At 39.3% G+C, this 21,829-nt stretch overlaps 1 protein-coding gene across 1 annotated transcript in view; it reads left to right on the top strand.

Annotated features, from left to right (window-relative positions):
- palm2akap2 (PALM2 and AKAP2 fusion) overlaps nucleotides 1-21,829 on the top strand; it is a 144,887-nt gene that overhangs the window by 86,419 nt on the left and 36,639 nt on the right. The window contains 2 exon segments of the mRNA XM_051929849.1: nucleotides 6,926-7,006; nucleotides 9,541-9,671. Coding sequence (XP_051785809.1) covers nucleotides 6,926-7,006; nucleotides 9,541-9,671 — 212 coding nt within the window.

Raw genomic sequence — 21,829 nt, 5'->3', positions numbered from 1 at the left:
CTGCTCTGATGCTGAGTGCCACCAATTTGCTAAACCGAGTAGAAAACTGCGTAAGCAAGGGGGCCTGCCATGAAAGTGAGTGTGGCTTTATGGCAAGTTTAGTTTTTAAACATCTCGAAGTGAGCGTGGAAATAGGTGTACGCAACATTTTTGTGCATACGCACCGTGTATACATGTGGCCCCAGGTCACTGCTTTGATCACAAATATATAACTCATAGATTATAAATGAGATCTGTAGAACTTGTTCTTGGGTAATGATCAGTTCAAAAATCTAAATGAACAGGGATTGTACAATTTGTTTTCAGGTAATGACTCATTCATGAATCTAAATGAGCAAGAATCGTGCAACTCACTCTTGGGTAATGATTCATTCACAAATCAAATGAATGAGAATCATGCCACCCGTTCTTGAGTAGTGATTCTTTCATGAATCTGCATGAATGAAAATCATGTGACTCCTTCTTGGGTAATGATTTCTTCATGAATCTAAATGAACAAGAATTGTGCGACTTGCTTGTGGGTAATGATTCAGTCACAAATCAAATAAATGACAATCAGGGGACTCGTTCTCGGGTAAGGGTTCATTCACAAATCTAACTGAATGAGAATAAAGTGACTGGCTCTTGGGTAAATTTTTTTTCACAAACCAAATAAATGATATAAATAAATGATTCATTCACAAATCTACACGAACAAGAATTGGGTGTCTTGTAATGATTCATTTCAAACTCAAAAGAATTAGTAAATTCAGTAAATGCACCCAGTACAGGCAATGAGACATAAAAAAGTGAATGCTAAAGTAAAGAAATCAGAAGAACATTTTTATAAGGTTCAGTTTTGTGTGATGTATTTGTTAAAAGTACAAAGGAACAAAGTTATTAGTTTAATATCAGTTATAAACAATTCAAATGGTGAATTGACCAAAACCAAGCAATACATTCTAGTATTCTAGTCTAGATTATTCTAATGTTCTCCACAAGCCTAGGCCTTTCCCCTCTAAAGCAGCCTAGCCCCAAACTCAAGATGCAGGTTTATGGCCTGCACAGGCCCAACAGTGGGACTTTAAAGTTAAAATAAATCGCTAAAGGGCAGTGGGAAAACCATAAAAAAAGCCTCTGGCCCATAGAAAACAAAACAAAGTAGCCTAACCCCAAACTCGCCATCCAGGCTTATGGCCTGCACCAGCCCAATAGTGGGGCTTTAAAGTCAAAAAATATTTACAAAAGGAAAAAGGGAAAGCCATACAATATAATCTTTGACCTACATGTATCCACTAAAGAAAAAAGGGAAAACCATAATAACAATCTCTGTTCCACAAAGAACAAAGCAGCCTAACCGCAAACTTGTCATGCAGGCTTATGGCCTGCACAGGTCTAATAGTGAGGCTTTAAAGTGAAAAATATCTACAAAAGGACAGAGGGAAAATGGTACAAAAATCTTTGGCCCACAGAAATCAAAACAAAGACCCTTTAATATTTAAGGATTTATTCAGAATTCAAGAGAATCATACAAAGGAGAACACCGGCAGGAGAAACGAAGAAGGGGAAAAAAGTTTGCTTTGTTAGCAGATTCAAGACAAATATAACAAGAACACTAACTTTTAAATGAAAACAAGAAGTTGAGAAGCTAGGAAATCCAACTACAAACACCACAATCAAAAACCAAAGAACTGAAGAAAAGTGCAATTCACAAGCAGCCGTTCCATGAACTGTTGTTGTGTAGAGGTGATACCAACATGGTGAAAGAGCCCCCCAAAAACACCCACAAACCGTCTGACAGTCGTGTTGAAAAGCGAGTTCCATTCCATGGTTATATAGTATGAGTGGTGCGGGGCTTCCTACAGGGACACACAGCGGATGTCTTAAGAGAAGGTCATTTGCTACCATGCCAAGTAGTGGGCAGGGCGTCCCCTACAAGGGGGCTTTGTTCAGGGCTGGATGGCAAAGAGCCAACCTGCTTGTAAGGCCGCAAGTGACACATTTCTAAAGCCTTTCAGGAATGCAGGAATGGCTTTCAACAAAGAAACCATAAAATCATAATAAGCAGTTGTGTTTCTTGGTGCACATACAGTCAAGCTGTAGCTTACACGTCCATCGCTTGTGACGCACTGAGCAAACCGCATGTAAAACAACTTGTGGTGGGACTCCCACTTCAGAAGACCTGCCGACCAATTTCCACACAAGAGGTTAATACAACAAATGCTGACTCTGAACTAGATAAGCAAGTTAGAAGATGGATGGATGGATACTAGTCCAGTCTTCACCATCACTGGCACTAAAAAGCAAACATGATGTTCACTATTATAAAAGGAGACCACCTGGATAGCAAAGGAACACAAAGATCAGGAGGCATCCGATTGGGGTAGTGGGCTAGTGGACTGGACACAGGGCAAAATGGTGGTGTAGTGGGTAGCATTTCTACCTCATGGATCAAGTGTTCTGGGTTTAAACCTCATACCAAATCAATTTCTGTATGGAGTATGGAGAGTTCTCCCTGTGTCTGTCTGGGTTTCGTTCACATCCCCAAAGTCATGCAGGTTAGTTTAACTGATGAGTCTAAATTGGTCAGGGTATTTGCCCCCTAATGGACTGTCACTCAGTTCAGGGTGGGTACTGCCTTGTGCCCCATGCTTTCGGGATTGGCTCTGGTCATCTTAATGACCCATAGCTGGAACAGGCAGGATTTAGACTATACAGCATATAAATATACTGTATACACACACACACACACACTATACAATACTAATCTATACTATTATACAGTGTGTGTCTTTCTGTCTATATTATACAGTACCTTACTGTCCACCTAGATCTTATATAACACCTTTCACATCAATCTGTTTTTATGTTATATACCATTGTATAGTAGCAATCTATCATTCTACACAGTTATATAGTGCCTTTCCTATCTATCTATCAATCATATATTGCCTTTCATATCTATTTATCTCTCTATGATATAGAGTCTTTTCAGTTTGCCTAAATGATTCATTATACAGTGCCTTTCGGATCTTTCTATCCATATACTGTATATTGCCTTTTGATCCATCTACTTTATCTGTTATAAAGAGTCTTTTACATCTATTTTCTCTATATAGTACTTTTAACATTTCTATATTGTTCCTCTCCTATCTGTTGATCTATTTAAGTATGAAGTGTCTTTTTTTTCTCTCCGGACATGACACAACAATAATCACCTTATAAACTTAAATATTGAAACATGTCCAACGTATAAATGCATTTTTGTGACTTTTATCCCCTAAAGATTATTGTATTGTATGAAGAGAAGAAAAAGTATTTGTGTTTTAATAAAATTTCTACAAAAAAAATATCTTTTGTGTATAAGAGGCCTATGTGACTGCCTCTGCTAGAATCCATCACACAGCATGTCCATCACTTACTGGGTGCTAAAGTAAAGAATGGATTGACCATTGAACAAGATGAAGACAGAAAGGTGCCACCCAAGATCCATGATGTGATGAGCATAAATCTGTGTGTGACGTGAGAAATTAGAGATAGGAGATCCCAGTAAACATGGACAGGCAGAGCAGCTTTTATGGCCGGTCACCCGATCAGATGTCATGCATGTGGTTGCTCATCTGAAGTCACTCCACTCCCTGAGGACGTAACAACACATGAGAATGGAAAGTGTGATTTAGTGGATGAGCATATCCCAAGAAAAGACATGGAAAGTGGCACTCACTGGGTCCATCCCAAGCACAAATATTCCAGTGGAACTCCTTTCCTCTTTCAGATCGAATCTCCTTCTTTGTTCCCGGGGAACGTGGGGGGGTTGATAGGCAAATTTGGCAGTTTGAGTGAGTAAGATGAGTGAGTAAGTAAGTATGCTTTGATTTTTATGTATATAGATTAAAAGGTTATTACATTTGTTGTAATGAAATTAACTATTAGAGCTGTCCTTTGTTAAATGCCCAGCCTCAATGTCTCTCCATCTTCATTTGTGTGCACTCTACAATGGTCTGGCATCCCATAAAGTTGGCACTGACTTTGCACTCATGCTCAGTATTGCCAGCCCTCAGCTGGTGGTTTCTGTAATGGATGGATGAATGATGATGAATAACGCAGTTCAAAAGGAAGTGTGTGCGTCTGTCTATGTGTGTGTGTGTGTGGGTGGGACAACATTCCATTGCACTGGAAAAAAAAGCGCACTTTGTAACTCACGAGAGTCTAATAAGAATGTTGACATGGGAGATATGAAAGGCAGTAGGACATTTAGATTTTTTTTCCTAAAAAAGCAACATAAAAAAAACCTGAGACCCCCACGTGGGATTCTGCGGGATCGGAAACTGAATGAATATAAAGAAGTCACTTCCATTTATTCTCAGGCTCTTTGGCCCTAAGTGAATTACTGCAATGAAGAATGTAAGCAAATGTATGTGAACGTTTATTTTATGAAGTAAATTTCAAGGGTTTGTTAAGTGAAGCCTCCTAGAATACACATGGTTGCTAAACATAGACTACAATAATTAAAACTAATATTGACCTACCCGAAGTTAATGATAATTTAAATACAGTGTGATAAAAACAAAATCCTGGCACAGAGGGATTGTCATCCAGGATGGGAGAGTAACTTGGCCAAGCAAATGTGAGTTACACTCATGAGCACCACTAGAGAGCCTCATGCCAGGCCCCCTGTAAAGCCAGACGGATATCCCTTCACTCAGCTCCTTCTTCAGCACTCGCTGAACGTCCATCATAGACTCTCTGTCTCTTCTTCTCATTCAAAAGAATTTTTTTTTAGCTCTTTAGTAATCCATGTCTTGTTGTTTGGAAAGCTGCACACTGTTATTGAAGGTACAGTAAGGTCAACGCAGCAGCACAGAAGTTCACACAGACTGTGAGGCAGTGACTGAGCCCCTCAATGTTGTCCCCATGTGATTCACACAACTTTATCCAGTCTGTTCTTATGAAGGAGTCATTCAGAGCGAGTTCGGCTTTCTTGATCTCGTCACACTTGGTGTACTTTACTCAATGACATCTCAAAAGGCATGCAGGTCCACAGGGGTCACCTGCTTTTCATTTTGTCACTTTTCGGGAGGCATAAGTGTTGTAAGGGACCAATAAATTTGTCCATATCTCTGTATGTCTGAGATAGATAGATAGATAGATAGATAGATAGATAGATAGATAGATAGATAGATAGATAGATAGATAGATACTGTTGCTGATCAATGTATATGTGATGATAATCTGTTTCTTTTATTGGACATTTTAATATTGTTTTGCAGCTGTTCTTACAACCAATGCTGCCCAGACAGGCTCTGCCCTCTCACGGCCTCAGCTAGTCCATTAATGTTGGCTCTGATGACTGTGGTAATAACACATGAGATTCGACTGACTCGTTATTTGTTAATGATGAGTATGGGTGACCGACGGTGTCCATTTACTGATGAGATGAGTTCCACAATGAGATATAATCTTGTATCGCCTACTAAACTGCCAGAACACAAGACAATATATCATTGGTGCAACACAACACAGTACAAAAAAAAATGTGTACAACAGTGTGATACATAAGAACATAAGAAATTTGACAAACGAGAGGAGACCATTCTGTCTATTTGTCATTAGTTTGTTTAGCTAACAGCTAAGCTGTCTCTAATATCTCATCCTGATTCTTCTTAAAGGTGGTCGGGGGTTTCTGCTTCAGCTACATGACTCGGTACTTTGTTCATGCATGAATCCCCATCCAATCGGCTACCACTCAAGCATGAAGCCCTGCCCAGCTTGCTGCCACTCAAGTGTCTGGCCCCACCTACCACACTGCCATTGAACTGTTTAGTCCCATCCAGCCGGCTGCTTCTCTAGAACATAAGAAATTTAACAAACCAGAGGAGACCATTCAGTCCATCAAGCCTGTGCTTTTAGCTAATAGCTAAGCTGTCCCCCAAATCTCGTCCAGATTCTTCTTAAAGGCTGTCATGGTTTCTGCTTCAATGCCATACACAACATTAGTCACATAAAACAATACATTTATACAATTCGGTTCAAATCCTCAACTGCACAACACGACACAATTATTATATTATATTAAATTGAAGATGACTTGTGTTCTGTACCCTTTTTTTTTTTTTTAACATCCACTGCACACCCAACCTACCTGGAAAGGGGTCTCTCTTTGAACTGCCTTTCCCAAGATTTCTTCCAATTTTTTTTCCCTACACAGGTTTTTTTTTTGGGGGGGGGGGGGTCCTCATCTTCTTAGAGAGTCAAGGCTGGGGGGCTGTCAAAAGGCAGGACCTGTTAAAGCCCCTTGCGGCACTCCTTGTTGGCTATACAAAAATAAATTGTATTGTATTGTATTGCATCTCCCAACTCACTGGCATGCAGCCCCACACAATATCCTATTATGCATAAAACCCACTTAACGAATGGCCGCTGGATTTTGAACACTTCAGTTTTTTCTATGTTGGGTTCTTTTCTTTCTAGCAGAGAAGATGGTTGCAACCATAGATGTGGTGAAGCTCTTCCTACTCTGCATATAGCTATCCTTGGTATTTGATTGAGCATCGATGACCTTACCAGCTCATGTGCCTCATGGGTCTTAATTTTGTGTTGGGCATGGAAATCACCATACAGACAACCTTAACTTTATAGTGCCAGTCATCCCAAGTGTTTAAGAGTTTACATAAATGATTCTCCATTAGGAACAGGAGCAGGAGAAGAAGCCCACTTGGGTCAGACATGAACTAGCAACCACAAGGCAATTCCAATCAGACCACAGAACAGAGCACTCTGTTTATTGGTTATGACTGAAACATTTATTGGTCTGGCATTCAATTTTTAATATAATGCTTTTCACACTGAGCTCTCCTGTATAAAAGCAGTCAAAGTAAACACGTAGGTATGTAAGAGAAGCAATGCATCATCTTCATATTCTTTGTTCTTTTGATTTTTTTTACAGGAAAAACGGAAAAGGCAAACAGAGATAGAGGAGAAGAGGAGACAGCTGGAAGATCTCATTTTGCAGCTACAGCATCTAAAGGTGAGGACTCGGTGCAGCTGTGACAGGCGAGGGACTCACATTACACACATGACCTGATAGAACCCACCGACAGGATTCCAAAAAGCATTCAAAGTATTTGATTCCCTATTCCAAACTCTGCGTAACTAACTTGAGAATAAGTCAGGAGACCTTTGACTTAATGTTTTCTTGACCTCAAGAAGCTCTACAGAGTTCACTTGTTCAGGGCCAAGACCCTTCACAACCACCACCCACAGCTTTGGCAACACCATGCAAACACTTCTAAATTAGACTGCCATTAAATACAGGAGATGAATCCAATACCATATTGCTTTTGCCTTGTTCACACTTGTGAACTTGTTGTAAACATTTGGAAGGTGTATTTTTAGGTTCATGTTTTGTGTATTTGTATGCAGTGTCCAAAGTTACTGTAAATATGATATTAAACCTGCTTATCCTGTTTAGAACATAAAAAAAATGGGAAACGAGACAAGGCCATTCAGTCCATCAGAGTAGCTTGTTTAGCTCATCCTCATTCTTCTTAAATATTCTCAAGGTTTGTGCTTCACCTCCATGGCTTGGTAGTTGTCTCCATGTTCTTTCTTTGCATCAAGAAGTGTGTTCTGGCTTCAGTCCTAAATGTGCTTCCCATTAATTTCTACTGATGTCCTTAAAGTATGGGATTCACTGTTAAGCTGAAAGAATTCTGCTGGATCAATTTTACCATTACAACAATCGGGACGAGAACGAGCCACTCAGCCTAACAAAGCTTGTTAGTCCAATCCACTTAATTCTTCCAAAATAACATCAAGTCAAGATTTGAAAACCCCTAAAGTCCTCCTGGCCACCACACTACCTGGTCACTTATTCCATGTGTCTGTGGTTCTCTGTGTGAAGAAAAACTTTTTAAGTTTGTGTGAAATTTACCCTTCACAAGTTTCTAACTGTGCCCCCGTGTTCTTGATTAATTCATTTTAAAATAACAGTCTCAATCCACTGGAGTAATTCCTGTCATAATTTTAAACACTTCAATCAGGTCTCCTCTAAATCTCTGTAAAGGCTCTGCTCTTTTTAAGCTTTCCTCCTAATTCATCCCCTGTAGCCCTGGAATCAGCCTTGTCGCTCTTCTCTGGACTTTCTCTAGTGCTGTTATGTCCTTTTTGTAGCCTAGAAACCAAAACTGCACCCAGTACTCCAGATGAGGCCTCACCAGTGTGTTATAAAGCAGAAGCAGAACCTCCTGTGACTTGTACTGCACACATCAAGGCGCTATATAACCTAACATTCTGTTAGCCGTTTTAATGACTTCTGAACACTGTCTGGCTATTAATAGTGTCGAGTCCACTACGACTTCTAAATCTTCTCACGAGGGGTTCAAACTTCACATTTTTTATTTCTACGTGTAATACTTTACATTTATTTACAATAAACTTCTGACGCAAGTCTACCCAAGCCTGTATGTTGAAAAAGTCCCTCTGTAATCATGTAATGGATTCTTGATGATCTGCTGAACCACCAAGGTTGGCATCATCTGCAAACTTAACCAGCTTGTTATTTATATTCTTATTCAAATAATTCATAGATATTAACAATAGTAGCGGCCCCCGCACTGACCCCTGCTGGACTCCACTCTTAACATCGGCCAATTCTGATAAAGTTCCTCACACTTCCTTTTCTTCCTGTGTCTGAGCCAATTCTGCACCCCTCTACACACTACACTCTGAACTCCCACTTCTTTTAGTTTGATGCCCACCCTCTCATGTGGCACCTCATCAAATGCTTTCTGAAAGTCCAGATAAATCATGTCATCTGCTCCACTTTGATCACATCCTTTTGTTGCTTCCTCATAGAATTCCAGCATGTTACTACAACATAACCTCCCTCGTTTGACCCAATGCCGACTCTTCAGTAAAACTCCCATTCTTACCATGTGTTGCTGAGTCTTTAATAAGTCTCCTTAATAATTCTTTTCATTAATTTTCCTGTGATGCACGTTAAGCTTACTTGCTTACTTATAGTTGCTTAGATCTGCCCGGTCACCCTTTTTATATAACAGGATAATATTTGCCATTTTCCAGTCCTTTGGAATTTCCCCAGTCTGCAGTGACTTCCTAAAAATATGCATCACACGTTTTTTTATGTACTCACTAACCTCCTTAACAACCCAAGGATAAATATTATCTGGTCCTGGTGATTGAATTCTGAAGACCCTGCTCGACACTAAACAATTTTAATTCTCTGAGCTTTTGAGAGCAGGACATGTTCTTAAGTCTTGGGAATTTTGGTGCATAGGCAAACTTTGGAGGCACAGAGCACCAGTCCATCACAAGCCCATTCAGGCACATCCTGAAATCACCAGATTAAGTAAACTGCATGTCTTTGATTGAGGAAAACCCAGTCTGACACGGAGATAACATATAAATTCCACACAGACAATTATTGGAAATGAGACTCCAGTCAAATTTCAAGTCAAATTTCAAGTGAACTCAAGTCAAAAGTGAGTTCTTTGTGGTTGCCTGTTCTCTAATTCTTTCTTCTTTTCTTTCCTTCCAAAGTCCAAAGCGATGAGAGAGAGATGGCTTCTGCAGGGAACGCCAGCCGTCACAACAGAGGAGGAGGAATTTAGGAGAAAACAGGTGGAAGAGGATGAGCTGAGGGTGAAGAAATTAGAGGACAGCATTCACATGTAAGTGTGTCTCAGCTTTGCCCGTGTGGAGTGAAATGTTACGCGTGTACAGCGTACCAGTTTGGAGAGGTTCTGTGAAGGCTTGTCAGTCTAAACCTGCACCAATGGATGTCAGGGTGAAGTAGGAGTTGCGACGACAACATAGGATGTTTACAATACGAGAGGAGAGCTTTCCAGGCTTTTTTTAAAGGAATTTTGTAAGTCAAAGTTACTTCTTCACAATCATAGTATACATGAAAATATAAATATTTGGTATGTTTAAGGCTTTTCTTTAATGTTTTAACCCTGAAAACACTTCACCTATATTTTAAAGTGCAAGAGAAGGCTACAATTATTTTTTTAATTTATAAAAAAAATGCCTCACTTTAGAAAACAATTCGTGGCAAATCCACTTAATAAAAAGGATAAGCTTCTGTGTGTCCGTCCCATTGCATTGTCTCCGTCATTCCAATCGAACGTGTATCACTAACATTAACACTACTTTTACAAACACCATATTAAAAGGCACATAATAGAGAGATATGAATTATATTTGTCTTTCTAACAGAAGGCACATCACAAACATTTACACTGCTTTTACGAATCTCATACCAAATCTCATGTAACAGACACATATACATTACATTTGTCATTCCAATAGATGGTGTACCTCAAAAATTAGTTCGCTGTTACAATTCCCATACCAAATGGCATATAACATGCATATGCACCATTTGTTACTTCAACAGATGGTGCATCACAAACATTAACACTGCTTTTACAAATCCCATAACAACTACTTTCATGGATCCCATACCAAATGATTTATAACAGAGACATATGTGGTGTATTTGTCATTCTAACAGATGGCGCATCACAAACATTAACACTGCTTTTCCTAAAACCATACCAAACAGCATATAACCGAGAGAGATATGAATCACATTTGTCATTCCAACTGATGCTGCATCAGAAACATTTGTAGTAATAAAGTGCATTGCATTTGTCATTCTAAGAGATGGCACATCACAAATATTTGTCATTCCAACAGATGCATACGCCCATAGTCTGTCATGTCATCATGTCTTTGAACTGCAGACATCCAATCACACATCTCGTTCCTTCACATGCAACAAGATGGCAACTGAATTGGTGATGTAACTAATGTGAAGTGACATTAGTCACTGACCACCATTTTCTAAGTGAAAGTTTTGGTGATATTTTCATGTCCACTATTATGCCACGTTGGCACAATGGTTCAGCATCTTGGAATCAAATCTTATGCCCAATATTGTCCACATGGAGTTTCTCCACATGTCTGGATGGATACTTCAGGTATTCCAGTTTCCTGAGGCATTTCTAAACACAAGCATGTTGGGTGGGCCTGTGTGGTTTTGAGTGGGCACTGCCACAGAATGGTCCCCTGTCCAGCACTGGTTCTTGCCATGGCTCTATTACACAACACTGAATTGGATTAAGCAGGTTTGAGAATGCTACGCTATATCACTATTACGCTTCCGTCAGGAATTTACCATTGGCATAAAGTAGGGGTGGGTGGTATGACCAAAATTCTATATCACGGTATTTTTCTAAATTATCCCGGTTTCACAGTATTTGACGGTATTTTTTTGCCATGCATGAGTAGATGTTAAACACATTTTCCACTGCAATTACTGGCTAAGAATAACCTATTCCACTGTCAAGAGCATTGTACATTGTACAAAAAAAACATTTTTATGTGCACACAAGTATTAATACAGGTTTGCACTGCCCCATAAAGTGATACTTTTCAAGGGGGTGGCACTAATGAAGAGAAGGAAATCACATTGCATGACAGATGCAGTCAAAATAGAGAACCTTTTTATTTAACAAATTTTGCAAAAACTTAAATTATAATTTTGACAACATATTTTCAACCATCCAAAGAGGTATTTAGACTTAGGAAAATATCCAGAAGTGCTTGTCAAAAGTTGTATTGCACTGAACATGTCTTAGAAAAGGAATAAATAAATATTGTTTGTAAAACAACTACACTTTCTGTTAATGTTAACAATCTCTGTCCACTGACACGTTAAAGTGACTTTTTAAACAACTTTACCAACATTAAACTGCAAAATATTTAAACTAATAAATAATAACAATAAAATAAATAATTCTATTATTACTGATAGTTGCACTATTACTTCAAGGCTTCAAAAGCCCAGGTGCATTACACAGTATTCACCAAATTAAAATAAAATAAAACAAGTGCAATCTTAGTGATGACATCTTTACCAACTGAACTATCATTTAGGCAAACTGCATTAATATGGACCTTGCTTCAAGCTAAGCTATATACATAAATAATACAACTGCAACTTGCATTTATAATTATACTTGTGGTATAGCCCTACGGAATCGTATTAGGGCCACGGTGAAGAAAAAAAAATACGGACACAGGGAAGAAAAAAAAAAACTATACGCCGAGAATAAAGTCCACATTTCCACTTTATTCTCGCCGTTTATGTCGAGATTAAAGTCGACATTTCCACTCTATTCTCATAGTTTACTTTATAATTAAAGTAGAGTGTCGAAAACTAAACTTCATCCTAAAATCATTGTTTAATTTACTAGATTTTCTCAAACCCCGTCATAAGTTAATGTAGCACATTAAATGGTTTGTGTTGTGTTCCCCGACCCAGTTGTTAATCACTACACTTCTTAAACTGACTTCCTCCGCACTAAGAGGAGACAGTGATCACTACACAGAATCCATTCACTGTATGATATTCCTGCTCTCTGAAAATTTAGAATGCTAAGATAAATACTTGATATCATTTTCATGATGAAATGCATTAAAGCAGGTATTAAACATGCACGGTAGTGTGGCAGTAGTGCTGCTCCCTCGCAGTAAGGGGTCCCCGGTGTACATTCAGTGTAGAGAACTTTATGGCAGGTGTGACGAGGCTCCGAAAAACTGGATGTATGAATGGGTATCGCACAGGTTTAACTTAAATATTGTTTAAATGTTGGGTTTGTGATCTGGTGGTCGGAGAGACGAACACAGAATTCAATGGATGTTATTCTGAGCAGGCTTTCTTTATTGCACGCTTGCTGTCTCTATCTGACGTACCAAAACCCCAATTTCTATCCTTCCTTTTTCTTTCTCCACATAACCAATCACCACACGATAAATGTCTTTGTGAAATTAAAACTAGTTATAAACTTAGCCCACGGAGTGTTCAGAACTTTAAAAATATCTTCGTTATACATGTTTAAGCAAGGCAGGGTACACCCGGGACACCCTTGCTGCGAGGCAGTAGTGCAACCTCCACGCCGCCGTGCCCCAACATGATTAATACATGATTTAATGCATCTCACCATGAAAATTATATCAAGTATTTATCTTGGCATTCTAAATGTTCAGAGAGCATGAATATCATGTGAATGGATTCTGTGCGGCGATCACTGCCGATGCCTCCTCTTAGTGCAGAGGAAGTCAGTTTAAGAAGCTCGGGGAACACTTAACACAAAGCATTTAATGTGCTATATAACTTATGACGGGGTTTGAGAAAATCTAGTAAATTAAATATTCATTTTACGATGAAGTTTAGTTTACGATGTTCTACTTTAATGACAGAGTACGAGAATAAAGTCAACATGTCGTCACAATATTTCACAGTACCCAGGTACATTACACTGTATTGAAAACAAATAAAACAAGTACAACTTGGCTTGCAGTATTATCCAGTAGTATAGAAACAGTATTTACACATCTGACCTTTTAAAACTAAAGCATCTCCAGGCGACAGATGTGACTTTTTTTCAGCTCTCTGTCCATTTTCACCTCGCGGCATACCTATGCTACCTCCCACTATTTGGTGGTGTAGCAGTGAAAAAGAGCCCTAGTGCAACAAATCTGTGTTTAGCGGTGTAGCAGTGAAAAAGGTCCCCACTTGAACAGTTTCCCGCTGCGCCACGTTCCGAACGTCGTTTAGGCAATTTAAACCGGTGTTGCGGTATAAGAAAAATCCATATCATAAAAAAAATTAAAAACGGTTTTCGGTATGAACCAGTATACCGCCCAGCACTAGCATAAAGTGCTTTGCAATTACACCACAGTCCAGTTTAGAGACTTATTCAGTATCCTGGGTAAACACAGAGAGTAGATATAAAGTTAGATATATTGTTGGAAGTGAAAAAATGAAAACAAGAAAACAAAATGGTGGTTGTTGCTTGAAACATGGTGCAAAATAGAGTTTCATGATTCGGTCAAGACTGATGCTGCTCTTCTGGTGACAATGGCTTTTTAAGAGGAGGAAAGCAGAAGGCGAGGGGTTGAAGACGAGACCCTGGAAATTACATCAGTTGTCCTCTGGTGAGACCTCCTCCATGCCCCAAGGGAAAGCAAAACTTGCATTATTTGATTTGTTATATTAATTGCCCTCCCCATAACATTTTTGGACAGACTCAAAACTGTGTAACACCCCACCAAGCTCAAGTGTCTGATTCCCATTATTATTAAGCAAATTTTATTTTTGGTTTTCATATCATAACCAGCACTGAAACTCAGTGCCATTGCAGAACAAAATTAATTAGCTGGGCAGAAATTCAACTATAAAAAGTTCAAGGAAAAGCTTTCCAGGCTTTTTTAAAGTTAAATAACTTTGATGGGCTGCAAGCGGTCTGCCTGTTCTCTGTTCACCTCACGATATGATATATTGGTTTTTAATGACAACCTCTGGGTTTTATTCCAGTTTCATTATGAGGCAACTTGGCAAGACATCCTTTAAGGAAAACTTGTCCAGGGGCCTCAGTTTGTTGTGCTTGCCAAAGAAACATGGAGTAATTCCTATAAATAAACAGTGCATGGATAGACCTAACAAAGGGGAAAATCACAAGGTAAAAAGAATTCAGAATGATTGATTTGGACCAATTTCAGGTTTGGGCCTAAAAAAGGGGAATTTAGCACAGAGAAATGTGACTGATGCTGTCTCTATTGTAATCAGTTACATCTACTTATAATGCAGCATTCTCAGACCTGCTTCATCCAATAAAATGGGGCTCAGGAAGCACACACGGGTGCAAACAACAGTTCATTGTAGGGGCCACTCAGATTCAAACACTTTAGAATCACCAGTTAACATAACATACACTGTACTGGGATGTGGAAAGGAAAACCAGAGTAACCTACATAGACACGAGGAGAACTGGCAGACTCCACAAAAACAGTGTTTGGGAATGGAATCCAACCCATGAAAGGTGGATCTGTGAGGGAGTAGTGGTAACCTACACTATCTATGAAACAGTGCATGAAATATACTGTATATAGCATGGGCCAGAATTAACATTAAAGGTGTATTAATATCCATGTTACAATATTACATGTACTAACTATTCGACCTGTCTAAGATGCAATCTAAGAAATCGACATAGACCTTAGTGGTTAATGTTTGCAGTGCACCATGAAATGTGTATGTCTCTGTTATCTGCCATTTGGTATAAGATTTGTAAAAGCAGTATTAATGTTTGTTATGCACCATCTGTTGGAATGACAAATGCATTGCATTTTATTACTAAAGCTATTTGTGATGTGCCATATTTTGGAATGACAGAGACATTGCAACCAGAGAGAAGCACAGACACTTATCCTTTTAATTAGGTGGATTCAGCTACATGCCTTTTCCCATTTATTTTCCAGTTATATAGTGCTATTCCTATCTATCAATTTTATAGATAGATTAGATACACTTTATTGATTACATCTTGCCTGAAGAAGGGGCCTGAGTTGCCTCGAAAGCTTGCATATTGTAATCTTTCTAGTTAGCCAATAAAAGGTGTCATTTTGCTTGGCTTTTCTCTTAATCCAATGGTGAAATTCAGAGGCATACAGCAGCAGAAACATAAAAACAAGGACACAGACTCCTAGGACAAATAATACAGCCAATCTATCAATCAATCAATAAGTAAGTATAAATAAATAAATAAATACAAACATGAATACATAAATAAAGTATAATGTGCAGATATTTCAAAATGATATTTAAAAATGAATTTAACAAGTGTTCCTGGAGGAAGCACTGAATTGCCTAATAGCAGCAGGCAGAAAAGACCCCGAAAGGCACTTCTTAGTACACCGTGATGGAATATGCCTGTGGTTAAAAGTGGATTTTTCAAGACGGCAAACAATTTTGCCCACCATCCTCTTTTCTACAACAGCTTCCACTGTGTCCAGGATTTGCCTGATGGAGAAGGCTATCATGTTTATACCTATCATATATTGCTTTGCTTATTTACAGTATCTATCATATAATGCCTTTCACATCTATTTTACAGTGTCTTTCCAATCTATTGTACATTTGTCTGTCTCTACATCTGTTCTATTGTGCTTTTCACCATGTTTGTCAGTTAGATAGTGCCTTTATTTGAAAATGCCTTTTCTGTCACTCTATCATTTAGTGCCATTCATATCTATCTATCAATCTATCTATCTATTATATAGTGCCTTTCAGATCTATCTATCTGTTATATAGTGCCTTTCATATCTATCTATCTGTCTATCTAAGGCACACATACATTGAGGCTTCAGAAAATGAAAAGATAGAATGCGATTTATCCACCACGCTTTAGTCAAATTTGTAAATCACTGATTTTCTATGCTGTGGTGTGTTGTGGCAAGTAACTTCACTTCAAGAGAGGCACAAGCTAATTACAGTGAGAAGGTAGACTCAGTTATGGGACGCATTCGGGGCCTTCTGGAGGTAGTAGTGGAGAACAGAATGAAGAATAAACTGATGGCCATTATGAACAACGCTACACATCCTCTGACACACAAACAAATTGTCGAGAAACACTACTGGGGCTCCATCATACCTATGGCAACACACCTTTAAAATGGCACACTGAGACTGTTGTACTATCATTAGTCAAGCCAGTTTTTATTTTTTTAGTAATTCTGGTGTGTAAATGATGGCAATTTTTGGTTATTATAATATTAGCAGCGTTGACCTAAAATGCAAGGTGGAATCTAAATGCAGTCTCCACGATTGGGTCCATTCCTCATATTTGGTGTAAGTACCTAACATTAGGTCCAGAAGGGCATGGAATGTGCCAAGGATTCCTAATATATAGTGCCTTTAATATATATCATATAGTGCTGTTCACCACTATCTATTTAATCCTGCCAACTACACTAAAATATCTATCTGTCTGTCTGTCTGTTATATAGTGCCTTTCATTTCTATCTACCTATCTATCTCACTTGCGTAGTGTGTAATTGCCTTAAGATGAAAAAATTCTGCTGGATCTACTTTATTAATGCCTTTGAGGGTTTTGAAAACCTGGATAAGGTCCCCACACAGTCTTCTCTGCTCAAGACTAAGCACGTTTGATTGCATAGGAACAGAATATGTTTGACATCCAAGAGGAGACCATTCTGTCCATCAAGCCTGTTAATTTAGCTAATAGCTAAGCTGTCCCCATATCTCATCCAGATCTTTCTGAAAGGTTGTCAAGGTTTCTGCATCACCTCCATGCCTCAGTAGTTTGTTCCAGTGTCCCACAACTTTGGTAAAGAAGTGCTTCCCGGCCTTCAGTTTTAAATGCATTTCCCCTTAATTTCCACTGGTGTCTTTGAATATGGGATTCACTCTTAAAGCTGAAAGAATGTTTCTGGATTTACTTTATCAGTGCCTCTGAGGATTTTAAATACCTGGATAAGGTCCCCACATAGTTTCACATAGTTTCCACTTGAAACTAAGCAGGTTTAGTCTGTCACAATAGGACATGACCTTAAGTCCCATGGTGCACCTGGTTGCTCACCTTTGCATAGCTTCAAGTTCTGCTATGTTTTTCTTGTACTGTGGTGACGGGAACCACACACAGTACTCCAGAAATGGTCTTACTAATGCATTATGTAGTTTGAGCATTAACGTCCCTTGACTTATATTGAACAATTTTTATAATACATATACAAAAAAAATGTGTCATTTTAATTGCTTCTGTGCATTGCTTTGTCAATGAAAATGTTCTGTCAACATAAACTCCCAAATCATTTTAAGAAGTTGCTTCCTGTAGCTCAGTGTCTCCCATCTTGTATTTATAATTGATGCGTCTTTTGCCCATGTATGGCATTTTGCACTTTTCTACATTAAACTGCATTTTCCAAGTGTTTTCCTACTTCTGAAGCTTTTCCAGGTCTTTCTAAATTCTTTTTGCTGCCTCCTCAATGTCTGCCATCCATCCAGTTTTAGTGTCATCTGCTAATTTTACAAGTTTATAAATATGTTAAGGTGGCACAGTGGCGGAGTGGTAGCGTTGCAAACTTGCAGTAAGGAGACCAGGGTTCACATCCTGCATCCTCCCTGTGTGGAGTTTGCATATTCTCTCTGTTTCTGAATGGGTTTCCTGCAGGTACTGATTTACTCCCGCAGTCCAAAAACATGCAAGTTAGGTGGACTGGCATACCTAAATAGGCCCTAGTGTGTGGTTGAGGTGTGTGTGTTCGCCATGCGATAAACTGGCGCCCTGTCCTGTATTTGTTCCTATCTCACACCCTATGCTACCTGGGAAAGGCTCCAGCATCCCCAGTGACCCTGTTCAGGACAATGCAGTTTAGAAAATGACTGACTAATACATCAAAATCAACGTTATTAATATAAATCAGAAAAAGCTGAAACATTTGAGGGATTCCAATGCTGACCTCACTAAAGACTGAGCATTCTCCATTTACCTGTACTCTTTGTCTCCTGCTGCTTAACCAACTTGAAATCCAGTTCTGTAGGTTACCTCTGATGTTTACAGCTTCTGTTTCCACCTGTGGGAGCACCAACAAACAAATATTAGTGATTACATCTAAATTTTAGGAGGGAATCAATTGCACTTAAAAGTACCCTCCACATCAGGCAAGGTGCCACTTCTCTGCCCCATCTACACTTGGCAGGATTAATTTAGTGCTGACTCACAGGCCATGCTACTCAAAGTGGACCACAGTGTTGAGCATCAGACAGCTTCCTGCCGGACCAGCTACTGGGTTAGTTTTGTATCTACAGGAATTAACTGAATGTGATAAAAATGTTGTCTTCTTCTCCTTAACGCCTGTCAGACATAACCTGTGCCACTTGATTTGTGTGTCTTTTTATTGCAGTGTCCAGTCCTAGCATAATTGTATTCTGGATGTATGAATCAAAAATGCAGTCTACCTGTTATTTTCAGCCCACTTACTCCAAAACAATAACACAGGATGATAGCATACTGTATGTAGGGTCAACACTGAACACAATTCATGATTCAAGCCTCGGGGATGTAACATAACACTCTCAGATCTAAATGAAAAGAGTAATGAAAGGTTAAGAATGAGGTAGGGTCAAACTCTGAACTGGACACTGACCCTTTGCAGTTCTGATAGGGAGATTTGAGTGATGTGAAAAAAAGAAATCAAAAAGCAGGAGAGACAAACGGCCGACTTTGACACATCCCGTTGTAGATCACAATGACTTCCTCAGCCTCCTGCTGCTCTCCAGGTTTGTCATTAATCACTACTGGGTGCCCTTGCTGGGGATGCACTCTGCTTTTATACAAAAAAATCGTGCTTCACATTGTCATTTATCAGTAGTGTAAGCACAGGGTTGATAGCTCTGTGTCAGGACTCTCGCTTGTGCAGAGAATTTTAGAGGTCAGTCTGATGACTTCAGATTCATTTAGTAATGTCAGACTGTGTGAGTGGGAAAGTCATCAGCCCAAGACTGTCTTGTAGTCAGTGCGGACCCCTGTTGATAACTGGGATTTGCATGTGGTAGGGGGTGCATTTCCCTTATAAGACGTACCAGAGTCTCTTCCTCATGCAAAGGAATAGCTGGCAGGCTGTCTGTAGGTTGATACCACATCCCTCATTCCCTTCCTTCATTTATGTATTGTACCTTTCAGATTTATCATATACTGTATGTAGTACCTTTCTTATCTATCAAATTTTTATAAAATGCCTTTCATACTCATCAATCCATATATCTGTCTTTCAAAGAATGCCTTTGTATTTATCATTATACACTGAATCCACAATGCTCCTTTCATATCTGTTTATCTACCAATCTGTCTATTATACATTGGCTTTAATATCTTTTACATCATGCCTTATACTGTATTATGCCTACATCATCATCTATACATTTCCCTAGCTACAGTATAGCATATTTCATATCTGTCTATTTTAATTGCAATCAATTACAGCTATGTACTATACAGTACCTACTGTTTAAATATTTTATTTTATGTGTATCTACACTGGATTTTAGAAAGTATTCAGATCCTTCACTTTCTGCACACTTTGTGTTGTAGATTCGATTTAAAATTGACAATAAGCAATAATGACAAAGCAAAAGCATGTTTTTCCGAAAAGTTTGCAAATCTATTAAAAATGAAAAACTGAAATGTTTCATTCCTAGAAGCATTCAGGCCCTTAATTCAGTACTTTGTAAAAGACCCTGTAGCAGCAATTCCAGTTTCAAGCCTTCATTGGTAATTCTCTACAAACTTTGGATTTTGGCAGTTTATCCCATTCTGTTAAGCTCCATTAGATTGGATGGGAAATGTCTGTAAAGTGCTGTCTTCAGGTACCTCCACACATGTTCTATGGGGTTTCACTTTGGGCTTTGGATAAACAATCTAAGACACTAGGAGATTAGTCCTGAAGCGACTCAATCTTTGTCTTGACTGTATGCTTCTGGTCTTTGTCGTGCTTTAAGGTGAACCATTGCACCAATCAGAGGCTGTGTCACTCTGGAACAGGCTTTCTATGTATTTGACTGCATTCATCCTTCTCTCAACTCTCACTGGTTTCCCTGTCCCTGCCACTCAAAAGTGCACTGTTTTCATAATGCTGCCACCACCATTCTTCACTGTAGGGGTGGTGTTAGGCAGGTGAAGGACAGTGCCTTATCTTCACCACACATACTGCTTGGACTTCTTCCCAAAGAGTTCAATTTTTGTCTCCTCAGAGTAAGGAGTTAGGAATCACTCTCTCAGATTCCTTTAAATGCCATTTGGTAAATTTTAACCTAAGAGAGCCTTCTGTCAAACCACTCTATGATAAACGCCTGATTGCTGGAGTCATCCTACCAACAAGTTCTCACATCTCAGCAGAGGACTTCTGAAGCTCAGCTGGAATGACCATTGGATTCTTGGTCACGTCCCTAAGCAAGACCCTTCTTGCTCAGTTACTTAATTTGACCGAAGAGTCCTGGTGGTTCTGAATTTTTTCTGTCTCACAATTATTGAGGACACTGTGCTCCTGAGGACACCACTCAAAGCTTTAGAAATAGTTTTATCCCCTTGCCCTGATTTATGCCTCAACAACACTTGCTTGCAGAGGTCTATAAAGAGTTCCTTGGAAATCTTGGGAAAGGCAACTCAGAGAGAGATCCCCTTCCAATTAGGTTGGGTGTGCAATGGGTGTCAAAAATGGGGTAAATATAACACACAATACAGAACACAAGTAAGTCCTCTTCACAGAGGTAGACAGCCAGTATATCACGGCCACCTCAGAAATACAATCCAACAGCGCAAACAGCTTTGTTCTTGTATGGCACTCCTAACCAAGTGCAGACTCAGAGCGCCTCAACACCTCTCAAGGCAAAATGCAAGAACTGATTCTACCACTCACTAAATAAAGAAGTGTCACATGTAAAGATGCAGATTTGTTCACATACATCAAAACAAAGTAGAAACTAATTAGCATAAATGAAAAACAACAACATCTGTCCATCAGTTAACTGTAGAACCATGACCAGATTGTAGAAACAGAGTCAGAGACACTCCAAACACAAGGTCCTGGAGACCTCAGCCAACAAACCGCCTCCCTCTGATTGGCCGTTCTACAGCTGAGTCAGTGCTGGGCCAGCCAATCAGATGAAAGGACCTTTCTGTCTGATGATTGCAGTGCTATGAAGGTGTCTCTTTCCACTTCCACATGCCAGACCATGTAACCGGGAACTGTGCTCCAGTGGCCTGAGGGAAGTTACATCTCCATCTTGTGGCTTCCTGTGTCCTAAACCTTAACTCTGTTCCTCTTTGTCTTCACGCCCCCTGTCTGGACGACTCACCATATGACAACATACAGTGGGCATTTGTGTTATTGGTGTGGGGTTGGGGGTCCTACAAGCTGGTAGTTTCCAGTTTGTTCCCACCCCATTCACACAACTGCTAAA

Source organism: Erpetoichthys calabaricus, chromosome 7 (genome assembly GCF_900747795.2).
Source record: "Erpetoichthys calabaricus chromosome 7, fErpCal1.3, whole genome shotgun sequence".
NCBI classification, from domain to species: domain Eukaryota; kingdom Metazoa; phylum Chordata; class Cladistia; order Polypteriformes; family Polypteridae; genus Erpetoichthys; species Erpetoichthys calabaricus.
The sequence above is the reverse complement of the archived record's forward strand: the minus strand, read 5'-3'. Positions and strand labels throughout refer to the sequence as shown.